Here is a 19,983-nt window from a genome sequence, read left to right on the forward strand (position 1 = left end):
GACGTCCATGCCTTCGTTATGCCTCCGCTGAAACACACATACCTCCCCCCCCCAGGGACCTGCATACTGCCCCCCCCCCCCACAGGGACGGCCAAATTTCAAGGGAGTGGAGTGGAGTGGAGGAGTGCCAGAGTGGCCTAGTGCTTAGAGCACTGGTCTTGCAATCCAGAGGTGGCCAGTTCAAATCCCACTGCTGCTACTTGTGATCCAAAATTCAAATAAATAATGGGGGTGTCAGAGGCATAGCAAAAGCATGGATGTCCTTCTCACAGAAACATCCACATTTTGGACATCCTTAACTGCCGTCGCAGGGACAAAGGCACAGCTTGTCTGCATGTATGAAGCCGTCTTTGGCATGCACAGAGCAGCCACGCATAACGCTTGGCTGCTCTGCACTGACTTCCCCTCCCTAGGAAGAAAATCTTGTGCAAATGAACTAACAGTGAGCAGGTCATTTGCATGCGATTTCCTTCATGCATGCCCGTTCCTTTCCGAATCACTAAGGGATCGGTAAGGGAAGGGCTTTTTCCATTCAGTTAGTGGGACCAGTGCGCTACGAATGCTGGCTCCTCCCATGACCAAATGGCTTGGATTTGGTCGTTACTGAGATGGGCGTCCTCACTTTCCATTATCGCTGAAAATCAGAAACGGCCAATTCCTGGGGACGACCATCTCTGCGGTCGACCTAAATTTGCTAATTTGGGCGTCCCCGACCGTATTATCGAAAGGAAAGATGGACGCCCATCTTGTTTCGATAATACGGGTTTCCCTGCCCCTTCGCAGAGCCATCCTGCAGGGACGGCCCCAGGAAAACTTGGGCGCCCCGTTCGATTATGCCCCTCATGGTCTCCAGTTCTGATCTCAGCCTCTGCCCTGCTGCCACTGATTGTTGGTTGGTGATCATCAGAGAGAGAGAGAGAGATTATTATGAATTTGTGTCTCACGGCTCTAGCCTAAAAGGCTAATTTAGGAATCTATGATTGAAATATTTGAAAGCTTGGACTCCATAGCAACTCAATACTACTGAATATAAGGGATTTTTCACCTGAGATTGAGAATACTCCTGTGTGTTTAACTTTTCTCTGGGGTCTTTTTTCCTTTATAAAACTTCTCAGCCAGCCAGACTCTCCTCGTTACATTACCAGGAACTGTAGACATTGAGGTCTTGACTTCTACTCTGTATCTGTCTCTTTGTGATGCACTTTTTTCCTGTTCTTTTAAACATTCACTAATCAAATGACCTGGTGAAGAAACTGTGGCTGGATAATTCTAGACCTGTGACAAATCTGCCTTTTCTAGCTCTGTTTTTACAACGTGATCCCCCTTTGTCTTGTTTTAGGGTCAAATTTAATATGGAGACAGCATGATTTGAGTGTAGGAGTAGATTTGTATTTCAATTTTATTAAATTATTGGCTTACTCGAGGTCATTGGTGTCTCTGGACAGATAACTTAGTGCTTCAAATGTTCTTGTCAATTTACATTCGTTTTGTGATATGATGGAGCCATATCTCAGTGCCTGGTCTGCTGTTTGTGTCTGATTGTGAACATTATAGTTTCATTTATGAGCTCATTATTTTACTGGTGTCAGCTCTGTGTGCTGGGATTATTTTACCATTGAAATTCTAGGTATTAAAGAATCTTTACTGTTCATGTCTGTAGAAAGGCTTTGTATAAACTTGGCCCTTGACATCAACAAGTCTACTTTCTCTTTAGAAGAAAGGTGGAAAAGGGAAGATATGATAGAGACATTTAAATACCTACCTGACATAAATGCACAGGGGGCGAATCTCTCAATTGAAAGGAAGCTCTGGAATGAGGAGGCATAGGATGAAGGTGAAAGGGGTAACCTACTAGTACTACTACTACTATTTAGCATTTCTATAGCGCTACAAGGCGTACGCAGCGCTGCACAAACATAGAAGAAAGACAGTCCCTGCTCAAAGAGCTTACAATCTAATAGACAAAAAATAAAGTAATCAAATCAATTAATGTGTACAGGAAGGAGGAGAGGAGGGTAGATGGAGGCGAGTGGTTACAAGTGGTTACTAGTCAAAAGCAATGTTAAAGAGGTGGGCTTTCAGTCTAGATTTAAAGGTGGCCAAGGATGGGGCAAGACGTAGGGGCTCAGGAAGTTTATTCCAGGCGTAGGGTGCAGCGAGACAGAAGGCGCGAAGTCTGGAGTTGGCAGTAGTGGAGAAGGGAACAGATGAGAAGGATTTATCCATGGAGCGGAGTGCACGGGAAGGGGTGTAGGGAAGGACAAGTGTGGAGAGATACTGGGGAGCAGCAGAGTGAGTACATTTATAGGTTAGTAGAAGAAGTTTGGATGCGAAAATGGATAGGGAGCCAGTGAAGCGACTTGAGGAGAGGGGTAGTATGAGTAAAGCGACCCTGGTGGAAGACGAGACGGGCAGCAGAGTTTTGAACCGATTGGAGAGGGGAGAGGTGACTAAGTGGGAGGCCAGCAAGAAGCAGATTGCAGTAGTCTAAACGAGAGGTGACAAGGGTGTGGATGAGGGTTTTGGTAGAGTGCTCGGAAAGAAAGGGGCGGATTTTACGGATGTTGTAAAGAAACAAATACTTCTTAATGGAAAAGGTGGGAACAGCTTCCCGGTGGAGACAAGAACTGTATCCAAATTGAAGCAAAAATGGGAAAAGCATAAGGGATGTCTGAAGGAGAGGAAGAGAGAGTAGAGCTTAGTTGTTGGTATGAATGGACAGACCGGATAAGCCAAATGGTCTTATTTGTCATCATTTTCTGTGTTTTTATGTTTAAATAACTAATTTTAAATTATGAACACTATGACAGGAGACCATAGAACGACTGGGTGGAGTGTACAGTGACTGCACAGAGGATGGCAGTGACATTAAAGTGCAAAATCTCTTTCTGTCCAAGTACACACAGCAGGTAATGACTGCACAGCTCTATCCTCGCCCTTCCCCTAAGGTCTTTCTCCCCCTCCTACTCTCCTTTTGGACTCGTTGGGCAATTCTGTGCATTACACTGACTCTGTCTGGTATTCTTTGGGTCCTCTAACTGCCTTTCAGGAAGTTGATCATTGCACATATAGCATTCTTTGTCCTCTCCTTGCTTCTTAATTTTCTGTTCTCTTTCTTGCTTTTCATTCTCTGTCTTTCTTCTTATTATACAGTATTGTTCTCTGTCCTCCGTGTTTCTTACTCCCCCATTCTCTCTCCTCCTAGCTCGCCCTCTCATTCTCTTTCTTACCTTCATCTCACCCTTTAGTTCTCTCTCTCTCTTTCCTGTCTGCTTCTCACTCTTCTGCTCTATATTTGGTTATCACACTTTTGTTCTCTTTTCTCTTTGCTTCTCATCACCTTTGCCACTCCCTGCATCTCTCTTTTGTGCTTCTTCCCATCCTTTTGTCCCGTCTTTCTTTTTGCTCATTCTCTCTGTCCTCTTTGCAAGTTGCTCATGGTTTGTTTGTCCTTCTGCAGGTGTGTGTTCGCTCCTGTTTCCAGGATGCTATGATAGATAGATGTGGCTGTGCTTATTATTTCTATCCTCTGCCTCCTGGAGAGCAATACTGTGACAATACCAACCACAGAGGATGGGGTGAGCATGTAGACTTTGAGATGGTTAGAGTTACTAGATGTTATATGTTGGTTCACCGTTTCAGCTCTGCTGCACATCTGTTTACTATAAATAAATATTCTTCACATGTCCCTCTCTCCGTCTCTGTTTTACATCCTCTGTTATGTTACCCCCTCCACCCCCTTGCATATACCCTTCTATATTTCTGAACTCATCTTTCTCAGGAGGTCCCATATTGTCCTACAGACTATTTCAGCACCCCACCCCACCCCCCATGTGCATCGCCTATATCTCTCGGCTCCCTCTCTCTGTACCATAAAGTTAAGAAATCTTGCAGCAGCATCTGATTTCATGACCAATATTCAGGCTCTTGTCCATACGTGTCTTGATTATTCCCATTCTCTGTACCTGGGGCTTCACCTGGGCATCTTCTCTACTTAACTAGAATTAACATGACCCCATCATAGTATATTGAAAAGGGTTGTATTAATGCCAGTGCTACAGAGAATAAAATTCAAGGCTTTAGTCTTATGTTCAGGAGACTGAAGTGGAATGATACAAGTTATTTCCAGAGCCTCAGGGCGCTAGGGACCCATTTGTTTTTCAAGGTCTGTTGGAGGTCCTTTACTCTCACTTTCCTCCTTGAAGTTGACAGTGGCTTCTTCAGATGTCTGTTCATGTATTCGGAGTTGCTGGATCTCAAAGCTGGAATTCTTTGCCTGTCTGTATCTATGAGGAGATTGACTATCTGACATTTTGGAAGAAGCTAGAAACTTTTTTTTAATTAGCTTTTTGCTCTTTTTTTTTGTTAGTTGCATTATTTATTTATTTAAAAGCTTTGTATTTGCTATTTTAGGAACCATATTTAAAATACATAAAGCAACAAAATGAGAACTGATGCCATAGCAACATCAATATCTTTACATATTGCATATTCTCTATGATTTCATTTGCAGTAACTACATTTATCTGTTCTTGTGTTTATTTTGGTTATATTTTTAGGAGTCAATATTCAAAAGGGTTTAATCTGCCTGGTTAAACCCCACTGAGCAGCATTTAACTGGTTACTGCCCTTGAATTTCTCCACTAATCGGCCATCCCTTAAACAGCGAGGTTAGAGGTGGGCCTGGAGCGGAGTTAGAGGCAACTTAGCTGGTTAATGGTGACATTCAGTTTAAGGAACTGCTTAAGGTTAGGACATTACACAATGAGTTAACGGGGCACCAGTCTGACTCTCAGCCAGTACCCGGTTGACTTCTGGGTCACTGGACAAAACCAGGTAATTCTGTGCCAGGAGGGTTGCCTGGCATTGAATAACCAAGCGACTGAAAGCGGCTTGTAAGCTGAATATTTACCCTTAATGTATATCGGCCTAGTATTTAGGCAGAATATAAATGAATAAAAATAAATAAGGCTTAGAGCTCCTGTCCTCGTCCTCCCCCTCCCCTGGGTCACAGTCACTTTGCATTTCTGGGCTTTTAGGCAACTTTCTTTCAGTAAATACTTAATTCTTTTTCTTTTCTGTGTAGGACATTGTTACTATAAGCTGAACAGCGAATTCTCTTCTGACGAACTTGGGTGTTTCACCAAATGCCGGCAACCCTGCAAGTAAGGATGACATTGATTATAGTCATTTTTTTCTATTTTAGGGAAATTATCAGTGAAATATATATGGGTAAATAATTGTCTTACTTTTCAAGGTTAGAAGTATATGTTGGGCTTCTGCAATGCCAAAAGGCAAGTGAACAGTTCACATATACTGACATTTTCAAATCTGTGTGGGACAAATGTATCTGCATACATAAAGCAAACTCTGACAATTTGGCCCAAGGTAAGCCTGGCCAAAAGTGTGTATTTATTGCACCTTAAACCACAGACACCTCAAGAGGATTCCTTAAATCATAGGAATCTGTCTGCTATGTCAGGCTGGATTCCCTGATTTCTGATCTTGTTTTTCTGCTCTGCCATCCCTGGGCTGACCGAGTCTCTATTTCCTGACATCTGGTGTCTGCTCCACTTTAATAAACATTTTTCAAATCCATTCTCCCCAGTGACTGTCCCTGTAATCCTCATTTTTCTCTGCAGAGTTTCCAAATACCTGCTCACCACTGGATACTCTCAATGGCCCTCAGAAACCAGCAAGGTAAGTCATGTGCTGTTCTAGTGGTAATCAGAAACCCTCTTCTTCCACAGACTGCAGGGTATCCCGAGAAAGATGGGAATGACCTTGCTGGCAGTCTGTCATAATGTAGCTGGAACTAAGATTTTACATGAAAAGTTGCCATACGTGTGCATTGTGGATTTTCAGCAATGCAAAATATTTGCTAATTGAATTACCTAGAGAAGAGAATGGCTTGTCAGGGAAAGTGTTGAGACTTATGTCTATAAACTTAGAGGCAGATGCACTAAAGCTAAATGAGCCTTTAATGACCCTCCAACGAGGAAAATTTGATCCGTTGCATGCATCAAAGGGCTTTTACCGAGGAAGCCAGCAGCTAACGAAAACGGAATGGAGATGAGCAATTAGTGTGAAAACCCCATTGAAACGACATGCACTAACCTTTTCCGATTGCCTTTACGCAGGAAAAAGGCAGGAAATCTAACGAGAGGTCTGGACCTCTCGTTAGGACAGCTCTGTGCCAGGAAAAATCATTAAGTGAAAAAATAAACAAACTTTGAGCCAATCCCAGCGCATTAGCAGAACTAAAAGCGCTGTGATTGGTCCAAAGGACGTCAGAAAACACATCAAATAAAAAAAATAAAAAAAGGATCAGGAGGGGGCAAGGGCGCTCATCAGGAGCGTCCTGTATGGACGGCCTTGCCCCCCCCCCCCGCTGCTCCCCACTTTCCGCCGCTCCCCCCCCCCCCCCCGAAAAAGCAAAATGCTAGCTGCCCCGGTCCCCCTCCCTTCCTGTTCCTGTGTTCTGCAGAGCTAACTCCGCCTCCCGTCATTCTTTCGCACCGTGCCCCGCCCCCGCTGCCCCCCCTGAGATCGACTACGCCGCTCCCCCCCTCCACCGAGACCCCCCTCCCTATTAACGACCCGAGCAGCGCCTCTCACCTCTTTCAGAAGCGCTGCACGGGCAGGAAGATCTATTATGTTGGTTGTAGAGTCTCCATGACGTCTCTTCTAACCTGGCCCAGGCCCCGCCTCCTTCTGACGTAGGGGGCCTGGGCCAGGTTAGAAGAGACGTCATGGAGACTCTACAACCAACATAATAGATCTTCCTGCCCGTGCAGCGCTTCTGAAAGAGGTGAGAGGCGCTGCTCGGGTCGTTAATAGGGAGAGGGGTCTCGGTGGAGGGGGGGGAGCGGCGTAGTCGATCTCAGGGGGGGCAGCGGGGGCGGGGCACGGTGCGAAAGAATGATGGGAGGCGGAGTTAGCTCTGCAGAACACAGGAACAGGAAGGGAGGGGGACCGGGGCAGCCAGCTAGCATTTTGCTTTTTCGGGGGGGGGGGGAGCGGCGGAAAGTGGGGAGCAGCGGGGGGGGGGGGGCAAGGCCGTCCATACAGGACGCTCCTGATGAGCGCCCTTGCCCCCCCCCGATCCTTTGTTTTTGGATTTTGCTGACTGGGTAGCCACGTGTATGTGTTGTGGCTTTTTTTTTTTGTTTGTTTTTACGTTTGCAGCATGCGCAGAGCAGCCAGCAAAACGCTTGGCTGCTCTGCGCATGATTTAGGGGCCGATTACCGATGTGTATTGTGATTCTTTGATACATTGTACGTTTGAATACCGATCTGAGCATGTGTGACTTTTTTTTTTGGTGCATTCTTCATTTTTTAAAAATCGTTAGGGACTTTAACGATTTTGATTTTTTTACGTTTGGTTGCTGCATCTGCCTCTTAGTCTCTGTTCTCTTTGCTTTTTATGATCTAATCTCCTGTATCTCTCCACCTCCTGCTGTTAACAGAGCTATTTGATGTTTGGTGAGTTTTGTGGTGAAGCCAGGCCTGCAGCTCCATTTTCCATGGATTTCAGTTTATCTGCATTAAAACAAAACGCTTTCATTGGTTTTAGGCATCTGTTCTTGGCAAAGGGGTCATAGGAGCCAATTTAAAATTTAAATCTGAATTGTGTCCCTCTACTGGAAGCTCAGTTTTATGCAGCTATGTCTGCAATTGAAATACGTTATTACAAATTTATGCTAGGGATTCCCATTTTTTGCATTGAGGACCAGACTAACAAAGGGGTCCTTTACTTATGCCATGGACCTGATTATATTCCTATGGGATTTAGCATGAGCCTATGTGTCTTAGTACAAGATCTGCTAAGATGGCTGGAATTGTGAAGGGTGCCTCTGAATTAGTAAGTGGGGAGGGGATTTTTATGAGGTGAGGGAGGTCTAACCCTATAAAGATCTGAAAGGTTTGGAGGGTAGTGGCATGGGTGGGGGGAGTCCCTCAACACATACACTCTGCTACACTGGACACTAAGACAGTGGAAAAATTCAGGTCTTGGCAGTTTTTAAGACTGGATCTCGGCAGAGGAGAGGGAGGAAGAGAAGCTGAGAGCCTCTGTTCATTTCCTGGCGCAGCGGTACCACGTGGACCTGCGGCTAGCATGACATGACGTACAGGGTCCACATTCTTTCCTCATTCTTAACCTTCTATAGTCAGGGCCTGGTCTCTCTGCCAGCTGCGATCTTCCTGGCACTGGCAGGACATGGAAACCTTCACCAGCGTTTCTCCTCTTACCATAATTGAAAAAAATTAAAAAAATAAAACCTCCTCTGAGGGAGGGGTGCAGCCATAGGGAGAACATGGTGGGCTGGATAAATGAACTCTATAGGCTGGGTCTGGCCCAAACTATCAGCTGTCTATGATGAGATTTGTGTTCTTTCTCTTTCCAGGCATGGGTTTTCCACATGTTGTCTCAACAGAATCAGTACAACCTAACCTCCAAAAGGTAAAAAAAAAAGTCAAAACACAGAGGGTCAGATGCACAACGGTCGTCATTAGAGCCGTTCACTATCGAATTCCATAGCGAATTGGTAGGGAACGGCTATGCATCAAGGAAAGGGAATGCAAATGAAAACAGTCGGAGAATCGGCCGGTCAAGCATGTGCAGAGCAGCAGAGCGTTATGCTGGCTGCTCTGCGCATGCCAAATACGCCTCAATTGCCAAGTGCTCGTCAGGAGCGTCCTTTATGGACGTTCTTCACTGTAGTGTATTATTAAAAAAAAATCACAGGCATCCACTGCACCTACCATGGTACAAATAGAAGCAATTCTGGAGATTGTCATTAGGATTTCCATCCGCCCAGCGCCATCTTCCACCCAATCACAGCGAAGGAAGCATTGAGCCGAGCTGAGCTAAACGCTTTCCCCCCTCCTGCGAGGTAACCCTGGCTCCGATGCTGCAGGCTCTCAGCTGAGAGACCCGGAAGTCTCTGAGCTAAACGCGTTGTGATTGGCTCAGAGACTTCCGGGTCTCTGAGCCAATCACAACGCGTTTAGCTCAGCTGAGAGCCTGCAGCATCGGAGCCAGGGCTTCTGCTAATGTGTTGACTGAATTTCACTCATAGCACGCAAGTGCAGTTTGGAAGTTGTTAGTCTTGAAAAGGTTCATGAATGGCAGAATAACAAATGTTAAAATAAATAAATTAAACAATCAAACGTCCTTTTTGCCCTTGCTTCACTCAGCTGAGAAGTCTCTGAGCCAATCACACCGCGTTTAGCTCAGCTAAATGTGCTGGGATTGGCTCAGAGACTTCGTTTTTTTTTTTAACATTTTAATAATTTTTCCAATCCTGCCCAGCCCCAATGAGAGGTACAGACCTCTCGTTAGATTTTCCAGCATTTAGGCAACCGGAAAAGGTTAGTGCATCTCATTACAATAGGGTTTCTACACGATTTGCTCATCTGCATTCCGTTTTCCTTAGGAAAAAAGTGTTTAGTGCATGCCAGGGTTTACTGCTTGCTCGTTAATGGCTCTTAAAGTTTAGTGCATCTGGCCCAGAGTCTCACCACCCATAAAACAGGTCAGATAGTAACAACAGCTTCCCTCTTCTGTGTATAGAAAATTGCACAGTTCCAAAGGCCACACAGCAAGCAATCACACAAACAGAGAAGTGTATTTTCAAAGCACTTAGGGCAAGATGCACTAAACTTAACGAACAAGTTAACAACCCTTTAATGAACAGGTTTTTAACCCTGGCATGTATTAAAGCCCAATTTCCGACTACGGTAGCAACAAACGAAAACAGAATGCAGATGAGCAAATTGTGTAGAAACCCTATTGAAATGAGATGCACTAAAGTTTTCCGCTTGCCCTAACGCTGGAAAACCACTGGAAAGCTAACGAGAGGTCTGTACCTCTCGTTGTGGCTGCCCGGCTAAACTTTAATGAAAAAACAAAACAAAAAATTTGCGAAGGGGGCAAAACGCTCGCCAGGAGCGTCCTTTATTACCGCCCAAGGTCGCTGCTGCTCCCCGCTCCCCCTGCATTAATTAAAATGTAAAAAAAAAAAAGGATCAGGAGGGGGCAAAGGCGTTCATCAGGAGCGTCCTTTATGGACGGCCTTGCCCCCCCCCCCGCCCTGCCCGAGGTTGCCGCTGCTCCCCGCTTCCCCCCGCTTCCCAAAAATCAAAACTTTAAGCTGCCCCGGCCCCCCTCCCTTCCTTCCTCTCTTCTCCCCAGCTCCGCCTCCCACCATCCTCCGTCCCCCTCCGTCTTACCGGGCGCGTGCAGCGCCTCTCACCTCTGTGTGAAGGCGCTGCACGGGCAAGAAGAACAGCTGATGCCTCTTCGCTGAGTCTTCGGATGTCCCTCCTGTCCTCCTGGGCCCTCCCTTGTATGACGTAAGTAACCTACGCAGGTTACTTACGTCAGATGGGGGCGGGCCCAGGAGGAAAGGAGGGATGCCTGAAGACTCCGCGAAGAGGTATCAGCTGTTCTTGCCCATGCAGCGCCTTCACACAGAGGTGAGAGGCGCTGCGCGGGGCCCGGTAAGAGGGAGGGGGCCTGGTGGAGGGGGGGAGCGGCGGTGACAAACCTCAGGGGGGCAGCGGGGCACGGGGGCGGAGGATGGCGGGAGGTGGAGCTGGGAAGAAGAGAGGAGAAGAGAGGAAGGGAGGGGGGGGCCAGGGCAGCTTAAGGTTTTGATTTTTGGGAAGCGGGGAGCAGCAGTGACCTCGTGCAGGGCGGGGGGGCAAGGCCGTCCATAAAGGTCGCTCCTGATGAGCGTCTTTGCCCCCTCCCAATCATTTTTTTTTTTTACATTGTGGATGCCAATAATGTGTGCTTTCTGTGCGCATGCGTTTCCTACTCTGCTACGGGGGATTGCACCACATTAGCGAAACTTTCATGCATCCGACTTTTGAATACCGTACCGAACATTTCTGAGGTGTGTTTTTAGTGCATTCTTCGTTTTTTCAAATTCGGTAAGCACTTTTCCGTTTTAGATTCTTTTACATTTGGTTGATGCATCTTGGCCTTAGACTTGCAAAGTTACAGAGTAAGGAAACAGATGTTTCAAAATGTGCTTTAACTTGTGTTTCCTTCAACATAAACTTTGAAATGTTATGTCTGCTCTTGATGTGTCATCGCTGGCTGTGTATTGTTTGGCTCTGTAGTTTTCTATGTACAGGACAGGTGAGATGGTTTTTTTAAGAGTGTGACGGTACAAACCTGCCTCATTAACACTAAACTTTACGAGCCAATAACGAGCAAGTAGTAAACCCTGGCATGCACTAAACGCAGCTAACGAAAACGGAATGCAGATGAGCAAATCGTGTAGAAACCCTATTGTAATGAGATGCACTAACCTTTTCCGATTGCCTTAACGCTGGAAAATGGTGGAATATCTAACGAGAGGTCTGTACCTCTCGTTGGGGCTGCACAGGATTAGAAGAATTATTAAAATGTTTTAAAAAAAACCTGGAAGTCTCTGAGCCAATTCCAGCGCATTTAGCTGCGCTAAACACGCTGTGATTGGCTCAGAGACTTCTCAGCTGAGTGAAGCATGGGCAAAAAGGACGTTTTTATTATTCCGAGGTTGAATGATGCCCAAAAAAGAGCCTGCAGCATCAGAGCCTGTTTGATTTTTTTAATAAAGCTTTGCTTTAAAAAAAAAAATGTCCATTTTGTCCATTATCAGAGAAATATATATGGGTAAATAATTGTCTTACTTTTCAAGGTTAGAAGTATATGTTGGGCTTCTGCAATGCCAAAAGGCAAGTGAACAGTTCACATATACTGACATTTTCAAATCTGTGTGGGACAAATGTATCTGCATATATAAAGCAAACTCTGAAAATTTGGCCCAAGGTAAGCCTGGCCAAAAGTGTGTATTTCCTGACATCTGGTGTCTGCTCTACTTTAATAAACATTTTTCAAATCCATTCTCCCCAGTGATTTAAAGCTTTGCTTTAAAAAAAAAACATGTCCATTTTGTGCGTCCTCCCCCGCAATAATAAAAACGTCCTTTTTGCCCATGCTTAACTCAGCTGAGAGACCTGGAAGTAAGGGAGGGATATCCAAGCAAATAGAGCTGTAATTCAGAGGTGGCGGGTTCAAATCCCACTAATAGTTTTGTTAAAATTGGAGTTATTTATTATTTTCTCCCCGTTTTTATTTATTTATTTGAACATTTGTTATTCTGCCATTCATGAACCAACAACTTCCAAACTGCAGTTGCTATGAGTGAAATTCAGTCAACACATTAGCAGAAGCAGCATCGGAGCCCGTGATTTTTTGTGCGTCCTCCCCCGCAATAATAAAAACGTATTATAAAGGCGTATTTGGCATGCACAGAGCAGCCAGCATAACGCTTTGCTGCTCTGCGCATGCTTGACCGGCCGATTCTCCGACTGTTTTACGAGGGAATAGAGAGAAGCTCATTTGCATTCCCTTTCCTTGATGCATAGCCGTTCCCTACCGATTCGGTATGGAATTCGGTACGGAATGGCTCTAACGACGACTTTAGTGCATCTTGGCCTCAGTCCATTCACAGGACTGTAGCAAACCCTCCTGAGAGACGATGAGACTGCAGATTTTTTAAATCTGGAATATGATGATACCATGTGGCAGAGGGGGAGGAGGTGTGTCTATAGGAAAAACTTCAGTAATAAAATATAGACAATGTATACTGTCAGAGTTAGAACTGAAAGGACAGGTAGAATCACAGAGGAACTAAATCAAACTTAACTATAATTCTAACAACATCAACAAAAGAGTATTTACGTACTGTCTTCCACAAAGCTCAAAATGGTTTACATAAAAAGGGGGTTAAAAAAAAAACCACAGAATAATTTGTTAGTAGACTGGAAAAGCCATATGGTCTTTATCTGCCTTCATTTTTCTTTTTCTCTCTCTTTATTTTTCTAACTACCACAGCAATAATTAGAACACAAAGTAAAAGAAAAACCTGTATGGCAGTGAAATCCGGAGTAAGGTGCCAGAGGGATCCGTGCAGAGGGTAGCTGAAGCTGATCTTGGTTAGCGTCTGCTGCATTTTCTCCTTGGATCAGATTCAGAGCCCCTGTCAAGCCTTTTACGCAACAGCTGTTTCACTGAGGCAGCAGAGACTGGGCAGTGGTGGAAGTAGTGGTGATCTTGACATTCCTTCTTCCTCTCTAGCGCCACAGGAATCCCAGAGGGAAGGATCAGGGGTGGTAGAGCACCTTGGCCGTGCCTTGTTGATCTCCGACTGATAGTAGATGTCAGGTGTCATATTTTGGATAATTTGACAGTTGTTTATGCAAATGATTTCAGTATACGAAGAATTAATATGGGCTGTGTATAATAAGAGAGAGAGAGAAATATAAACTCCCCTGCTGCAGTCACACCGTCTCTCTCCTGAAAAGCAGATAATCCCAGTATTCTCCTTCATTACACTGCCTCTTCTGCAAAAAATCCTACCTCAGCTACAAGAGCATAAACAGACTTGGTTTATTAAGAAACGTTTTTCATGTATTGTTTGTAGTTTTTTTTGATCGTATACTGATTTATTTTGTTTGTATTGTAACCATTGCAACTGATCTCTTGTTTTATGTGTATTTGTAAAAATAAATCTCTCTTAGGAATGGGAGAAAGTTGACTTGTGTTCCACTGAACTGATTTTGTGCTTTTCCGATAGGATTGATGTGGCCAAGTTAAACATATACTTTGAGGAACTGAATTATAAAAGCACTGTGGAATCTCCAGCTATAAATGTGAGTCTTGTAGCTCTGTATATTCAGAGATAAGGTCTACCTGCTGCAAGCAGGGGGCGCTCTCACTGGGCTGAGGGTGTCAGTGCAGGGGGAGAGGAGTACTCAGGCATGAATGTCTCTCTGGTACCTGCAGGAGACGCTCTCACCGGGCTGTGGATGTCACTGACAGTACAGGGGAGAGGACTGTGACTGTGGAGGAGGGAAATGTCTCTCTAATACCAGTGGGAGGTGCTCTCACCAGGCTGAGGGTGTCAGTGCAGGGGGAGAGGAGTACTCAGGCATGAATGTCTCTCTGGTACCTGCAGGAGGCGCTCTCACTGGGCTGAGGATGTCAGTGCAGGGGGAGAGGAGTACTCAGGCATGAATGTCTCTCTGGTACCTGCAGGAGGTGCTCTCACCGGGCTATGGATGTCGCTGTGACTGTGGAGGAGGGAAATGTCTCTCTAATACTAGTGGGAGGTGCTCTCACCAGGCTGAGGATGTCAGTGCAGGGGGAGAGGAGTACTCAGGCATGAATGTCTCTCTGGTACCTGCAGGAGGCGCTCTCACTGGGCTGTGGATGTCACTGTGACTGTGGAGGAGGGAAATGTCTCTCTAATATCAGTGGGAGGTGATCTCAGCAAGTTGGAGGGTCACTGACAGAAGTGCAGAGAATTTAATTAATCTACTACTGTTCATGTCTCCACAGATGGTAACACTTCTCTCTAACTGTGGCAGTCAGTGGAGTTTCTGGTTCGGTTCCTCTGTCCTCTCTGTGGTGGAACTGGGAGAGCTTGTCTTTGATGTGCTGGCAATCACTCTTATTCTGCTCCTGCGACGTTATCGTGCAAGAAAACGTGATGCTGTGGAGGAGGCCAGCTGTGCGCCTTCACCATCACTACCCCGCATGGGGCATGTCAATCCTGAGTTTCAACAAGAGGTGGTTCATTCCCAACAGCTGCGAGTGGTGGCTGACATCACCCCACCGCCAACATACGAGAGCCTGGAACTGCAGGCCATGTCCGAATGTGGTAGTGACTGTGGCTGTTCACGTCACTCCAGTGTCAGGACAGCCAGAGCTGCAGCTGAGGAGGTGGAGGAGGAGGAGGAAGAAGAGTGACAAGTCAGCAGAAGAGCACTCCAGAGGTCTAAAAGTCACAGCATCAGCCCACAGGGTACAAAGCAACATGAACTACCTCAAGATCCACCAATAGGCATCTTTATTTCTCATTTGGAGGGGGAAGGAAGAGGCTTGTATAATCAAATCTCTGTCCAGAAGCTGGGGTGAGAGTATAGGATTGCCTCTCATAGTCTTCTAAATAATAATTGACACTTGGCTTCCATTGTTCAAATTTCAAGCCAGTGATATAACTAAGAGGAAGTGAGGTCCCTTGATAATGAGCTTACCTCCCACTAGAGTATGCTGGGAGGGTAGCTCATTATAAAATGTAACTGAGCTATGGAAAATCACTGGACACTGCCCACTGAGGCTGACCCTCAGCCTCAAGCAAAAGTCAGTGGATAATAAAGGCATTTGTAAAGATCCGTGTTCACATTTTGTCATGTGATCAGATCATCTTGTACTTTAATTACTCAAATGTATGAGGCAGAGTGACAGCCAGGAACAACCAGGTACCTACCACAAAAGAAATCCCTCAGGGATCTACTTATCTGTATCTACTATAAATGATATCCTTCCAGGAACTACTAACCTGTATCACAATGGATGTCCTCGGGGACCTACTAACCTGTATCTACCACAAAAGACATTCCCTCCGTAACTACAAACCCGTATCTACCACAAAAGACATTCCCTCAGTAACTACTAATCTCTGTCTACCACAAAAGACATTCCCCCACTAACTACTAACCCATATCTACCACAAAAGACATTCCCTCCGTAACTACTAACCCGTATCTACCACAAAAGACATTCCCTCCGTAACTACTAACCCGTATCTACCACAAAAGACATTCCCTCCGTAACTACTAACCTGTATCTACCACAAAAGACATTCCCTCCTTAACTACTAACCCGTATCTACCACAAAAGACATTCCCTCCGTAACTACTAACCCGTATCTACCACAAATGACATTTCCTCAGTAACTACTAATCTCTGTCTACCACAAGACATTTCCTCAGTAACTACTAAGCTATAGAGCTTATCATAGTATTGAGGTTTTCTACCCCATTCCCAGCTGAGCTTTTGCAGACTGAACTATACCACCCTGCCAGCCTGCACAGGCTGATCAATTACTCAACTTCCTGGGGGGGGGGGGGGGGGAGGATTCCTTCACACTGTGGTTGCAACACCAAATTAAAATTTTGTGACCCCATTTGAGGGTCATGATCCACCGTTTGGGAACCACTGCACTACAAGAAATGTTCCTGCATGGCCCAGTAACCTGCATCATATACCATAAAGAGACTTCTCTCCAAGACCTAGTAACCTGTATAATATACTACAAGGGACATGTCTGCAGGGTTACTAATATCTTCTCTAATCTTGCCGTATACCCCCTCCCGACTTTCGTGTTCCTGTTCTGAACACTGTGTTCCTCCTGTTCCTGGTTTCCGTCTTGAATCTCTTCTACCTTGCCCCAGTTATATGGAACTAAATCCCTGCCTCTGTCAGAAAGGAGCAGTCTTATCCCTGATTTAAGGCCACCCTGATGATGGTTCACCTTTTCAGCCAGGCCTTTGGAAGCATTTCCCGATAATATTGTGGTGGTGGTAGATAGTGGTGAAAGCTTCTAGTTACATAGGAGTGGAGGAGTAACCTAGTGATTAGTGCAGTGGACTTTGATCCTGGGGACTTGAGTTTGATTCCCACTGCAGCTCCTTGTGACTCTGGGCAAGTCACTTAACCCTCCATTGCCCCAGGTACAAATAAGTACCTGTATATATTATGAGGTGTATTTTCAAAGCACTTAGACTTACAAAGTTCCATAGTAGCCTATGGAACTTTGTAAGTCTAAGTGCTTTGAAAATTAGCCCCTATGTAAACCACTTTGCAAAAAACACAGAAAGGCAGTATATCAAGTCCCATTCCCTTTCTCTCCCTTAAATCTTTTCTAGCCATATTTCCTACTTCCTTTCCTCACTATGCGTGGCTTATTTTATTGTATTCTGCTTTGATTTTGTTTTTGAAAGGAGGTATATCAAATACCCAATAAACCATAAGAGACATCTCTCCAGGACCTGGTAATCTGCATGATGTAATATGAGACATCCCTTCGGTGGCATAGAGACAGTCCTCCCAGGGTCTATTAACATGTAATATACACCACAAGTGACATCCCTCTCAGCACCCAGTAACCTGCACTACACAGAGAGCATAATGTAGCTGCCAATTCACTTATTTTTGTGGGTTTTTCTTATTAGGAGATGATTTCTTAAACTTACAGGGGTGTTGATGGGGGAAGGGATATGGGACTTGATATACCGCCTTTCTGAGGTTTTTGCAACTACATTCAAAGCGGTTTTACATATATTCAGGTACTTATTTTGTACCAGGGGCAATTGAGGGGTAAGTGACTTGTCCAGAGTCACAAGGAGCTGCAGTGGGAATTGAACTCAGTTCCCCAGGATCAAAGTCCACTGCACTAACCACTAGACAATTTTAATCATAGTGTTTTTAGTTTGTCTTTGTCTTTGTATGTTTCTTTATTGAATTATATATGTGTCGTTTCTTTCTTTACAACATCCGTAAAATCCGCCCCTTTCTTTCCGAGCACTCTACCAAAACCCTCATCCACACCCTTGTCACCTCTCGTTTAGACTACTGCAATCTGCTTCTTGCTGGCCTCCCACTTAGTCACCTCTCCCCTCTCCAGTTGGTTCAAAACTCTGCTGCCCATCTCATCTTCCGCCAGGGTCGCTTTACTCATACTACCCCTCTCCTCAAGACCTTTCACTGGCTCCCTATCCGTTTTCGCATCCTGTTCAAACTTCTTCTACTAACCTATAAATGTACTCACTCTGCTTCTCCCCAGTATCTCTCCACACTCGTCCTTCCCTACACCCCTTCCTGTGCACTCCGCTCCATGGATAAATCCTTCTTATCTGTTCCCTTCTCCACTACTGCCAACTCCAGACTTCGCACCTTCTGTCTCGCTGCACCCTAGGCCTGGAATAAACTTCCTGAGCCCCTACGTCTTGCCCCATCCTTGGCCACCTTTAAATCTAGACTGAAAGCCCACCTCTTTAACATTGCTTTTGATTCGTAACCACTTGTAACCACTCGCCTCCACCTACCCTCCTCTCCTCTTGCCTCTACACATTAATTGATTTGATTTGCTTACTTTATTTTTTGTCTATTAGATTGTAAGCTGTTTGAGCAGGGACTGTCTTTCTTCTATGTTTGTGCAGCGCTGCGTATGCCTTGTAGCGCTATAGAAATGCTAAATAGTAGTAGTAGTAGTATATTCTTTGTAACCTGCTTAGTGGTAAGCGGGGTAAAAGTTGTTCAAATAAATAAATTAAAAACTTAACCCAGTTCCAGTGAAGACATTTTAGGCCAGGCCTGGATTTCTAAGAACCCCATCCTGATGCATTATAGGACCTGCAGCATTTATCTCAATGGGTAGAATCAGGAGCTAAAAACACTGCACTGGGGCAGTAAATTCAAAACTACTGAAACAGGGTAAATTGGCAGCTATGTATAGGTTGTTAACTAGCTCCAGGTTTACCCAAGAGGGTTAATCCATTCCTGAGCTTATCCCACTGCCTGCTGGAACTTGTTTATTTATTTCAAACAATTATATTCTGCTTTAGATCTAAAGTGAATTACAGTAAAAAGATACATAACAGCACAAAACGGTAATCAGCAATACAACATATTTTTTTCATTCTTATATCCCACAATTATCCAAAAGCAAGTTTTGGTTCAATGTAGCTTACAATTAATAGGAGAAGTTATAGTGTTGTATTACAGTTACATGTCATGGAGCATTATGATAATAGTTACGTGTGATTATATATATAATAATTACACTGTGCTCAAATAGAAAGAATGATACTGCAGAGTGGTTGAAGCAGGACTGGATTAACTTTTTACATAAATCTGGAGTGAGTGGACGCCCCTAATTATATATCATTAGAGATTAGAGATGGTCTTCCCGCACCTCTTGAGAGAGATTTTTTTCTTTCCTGTGCTCAGCAGTTTCACTCTGAGTTTCTGGGTTCTGGCTGTACAGTTTTTCATGCTTGTTAAGCAGTGAATTACAACAGCAGTTTCCTGTCCTGTGCTGCTCTGCCACACACCACCTCTTCCTCTTAGAAGCAAGACCTGGTATTTACAGAAACAGAAACGTTCATATTATAGAAAGAAAAAACAACAATTTTCTGTGAAGGAAATATTAGAGGCTACACGTAATCCTTTCTTTATATATGGTGGATTTAGGAAACTTTTTGGCATAACAGTTTGTTCCAAAAGTAGAGCATAAGAGGAGAAACAATTACATAGTATTAATTACAGTCAAATAAAATTCTAAACTATAGAAAGGCCAGTAAGGAAGACAATTTCCAGGTTCTGGTGCTGCTCAGAGTTCAGTTCTAGGGGCAGAAGCTTCTGTGTAGAGATCTGTCTCTTTGCCCTCTAGGAGGTGTTTTGGGGTTCAAGGGCCTGTGTAATATTTGCAGGGTTCTTGCGGTGTGAGTCTCGGTAGTATTATGTTATGTTATGATATGATATGTTAGCTACAAAAGTGCTGACTGTGTATTTTGGCAAGATTTTATGTTGTATCAGAGGGCCTAGTAGTGCAGGGAATTTCTGTGATTATCACTGAAGTAACACCCAAATTTTAATGGTGAGTGGGTAGAGTGGAGGTCTTACTTCTGCTCTGTAGTTTCTGTTCATGCAGAGTGTTTGCAGAATTGGAACTGCGGGATTCTCATTCAGATTCTTTTCCTCTTCATATTGTCTCTCTTGTTCAGTTGTCTTCCTTTGCCTGTGTTTCTCTTGTGCCCTCTGGTCTGCCTCTTTGTGCTCTAGTACGTAAACAGGATCCCCAATCACTGAAAAGATGTTGACATGCAATCACTGCTGAACAAACATTCTGAGCTCTTGCAACTGTGCAGTAGCTTTCCGCACAAAGAAAGCAATAGAACTAATAAAGGGCTCCTTTTATGAAGCTGCGCTAGCATTTTTAGTCCACACTAAAAATAAGCGTGCGCTAGGTGGTAGACACCCATGGATTCCTATGGGCATCTCTAGCGTTTAGCACATGCTAAACACATGATGAACTCAAGATCAGTTACATTTACATACGTAAGTACATAATTACT

At 44.6% G+C, this 19,983-nt stretch overlaps 1 protein-coding gene across 2 annotated transcripts in view; it reads left to right on the forward strand.

Moving 5' to 3' along the window:
* SCNN1A (sodium channel epithelial 1 alpha subunit) overlaps positions 1-15,233 on the forward strand; it is a 31,680-nt gene extending 16,447 nt beyond the window's left edge. For both annotated transcript variants that reach the window (XM_030187401.1, XM_030187399.1), the window contains 7 exons: positions 2,811-2,909; positions 3,461-3,578; positions 5,087-5,165; positions 5,643-5,700; positions 8,409-8,464; positions 13,638-13,713; positions 14,402-15,233. In XM_030187401.1, the coding sequence (XP_030043261.1) occupies positions 2,811-2,909; positions 3,461-3,578; positions 5,087-5,165; positions 5,643-5,700; positions 8,409-8,464; positions 13,638-13,713; positions 14,402-14,812 (897 nt within the window). In that variant the 3' untranslated portion in view covers positions 14,813-15,233. The remainder of the gene's footprint in view (positions 1-2,810; positions 2,910-3,460; positions 3,579-5,086; positions 5,166-5,642; positions 5,701-8,408; positions 8,465-13,637; positions 13,714-14,401) is intronic.
* Positions 15,234-19,983: the final 4,750 nt, after the last annotated feature.

This window comes from Microcaecilia unicolor, chromosome 14 (assembly GCF_901765095.1).
Source record: "Microcaecilia unicolor chromosome 14, aMicUni1.1, whole genome shotgun sequence".
Classification (NCBI taxonomy): Eukaryota; Metazoa; Chordata; class Amphibia; order Gymnophiona; family Siphonopidae; genus Microcaecilia; species Microcaecilia unicolor.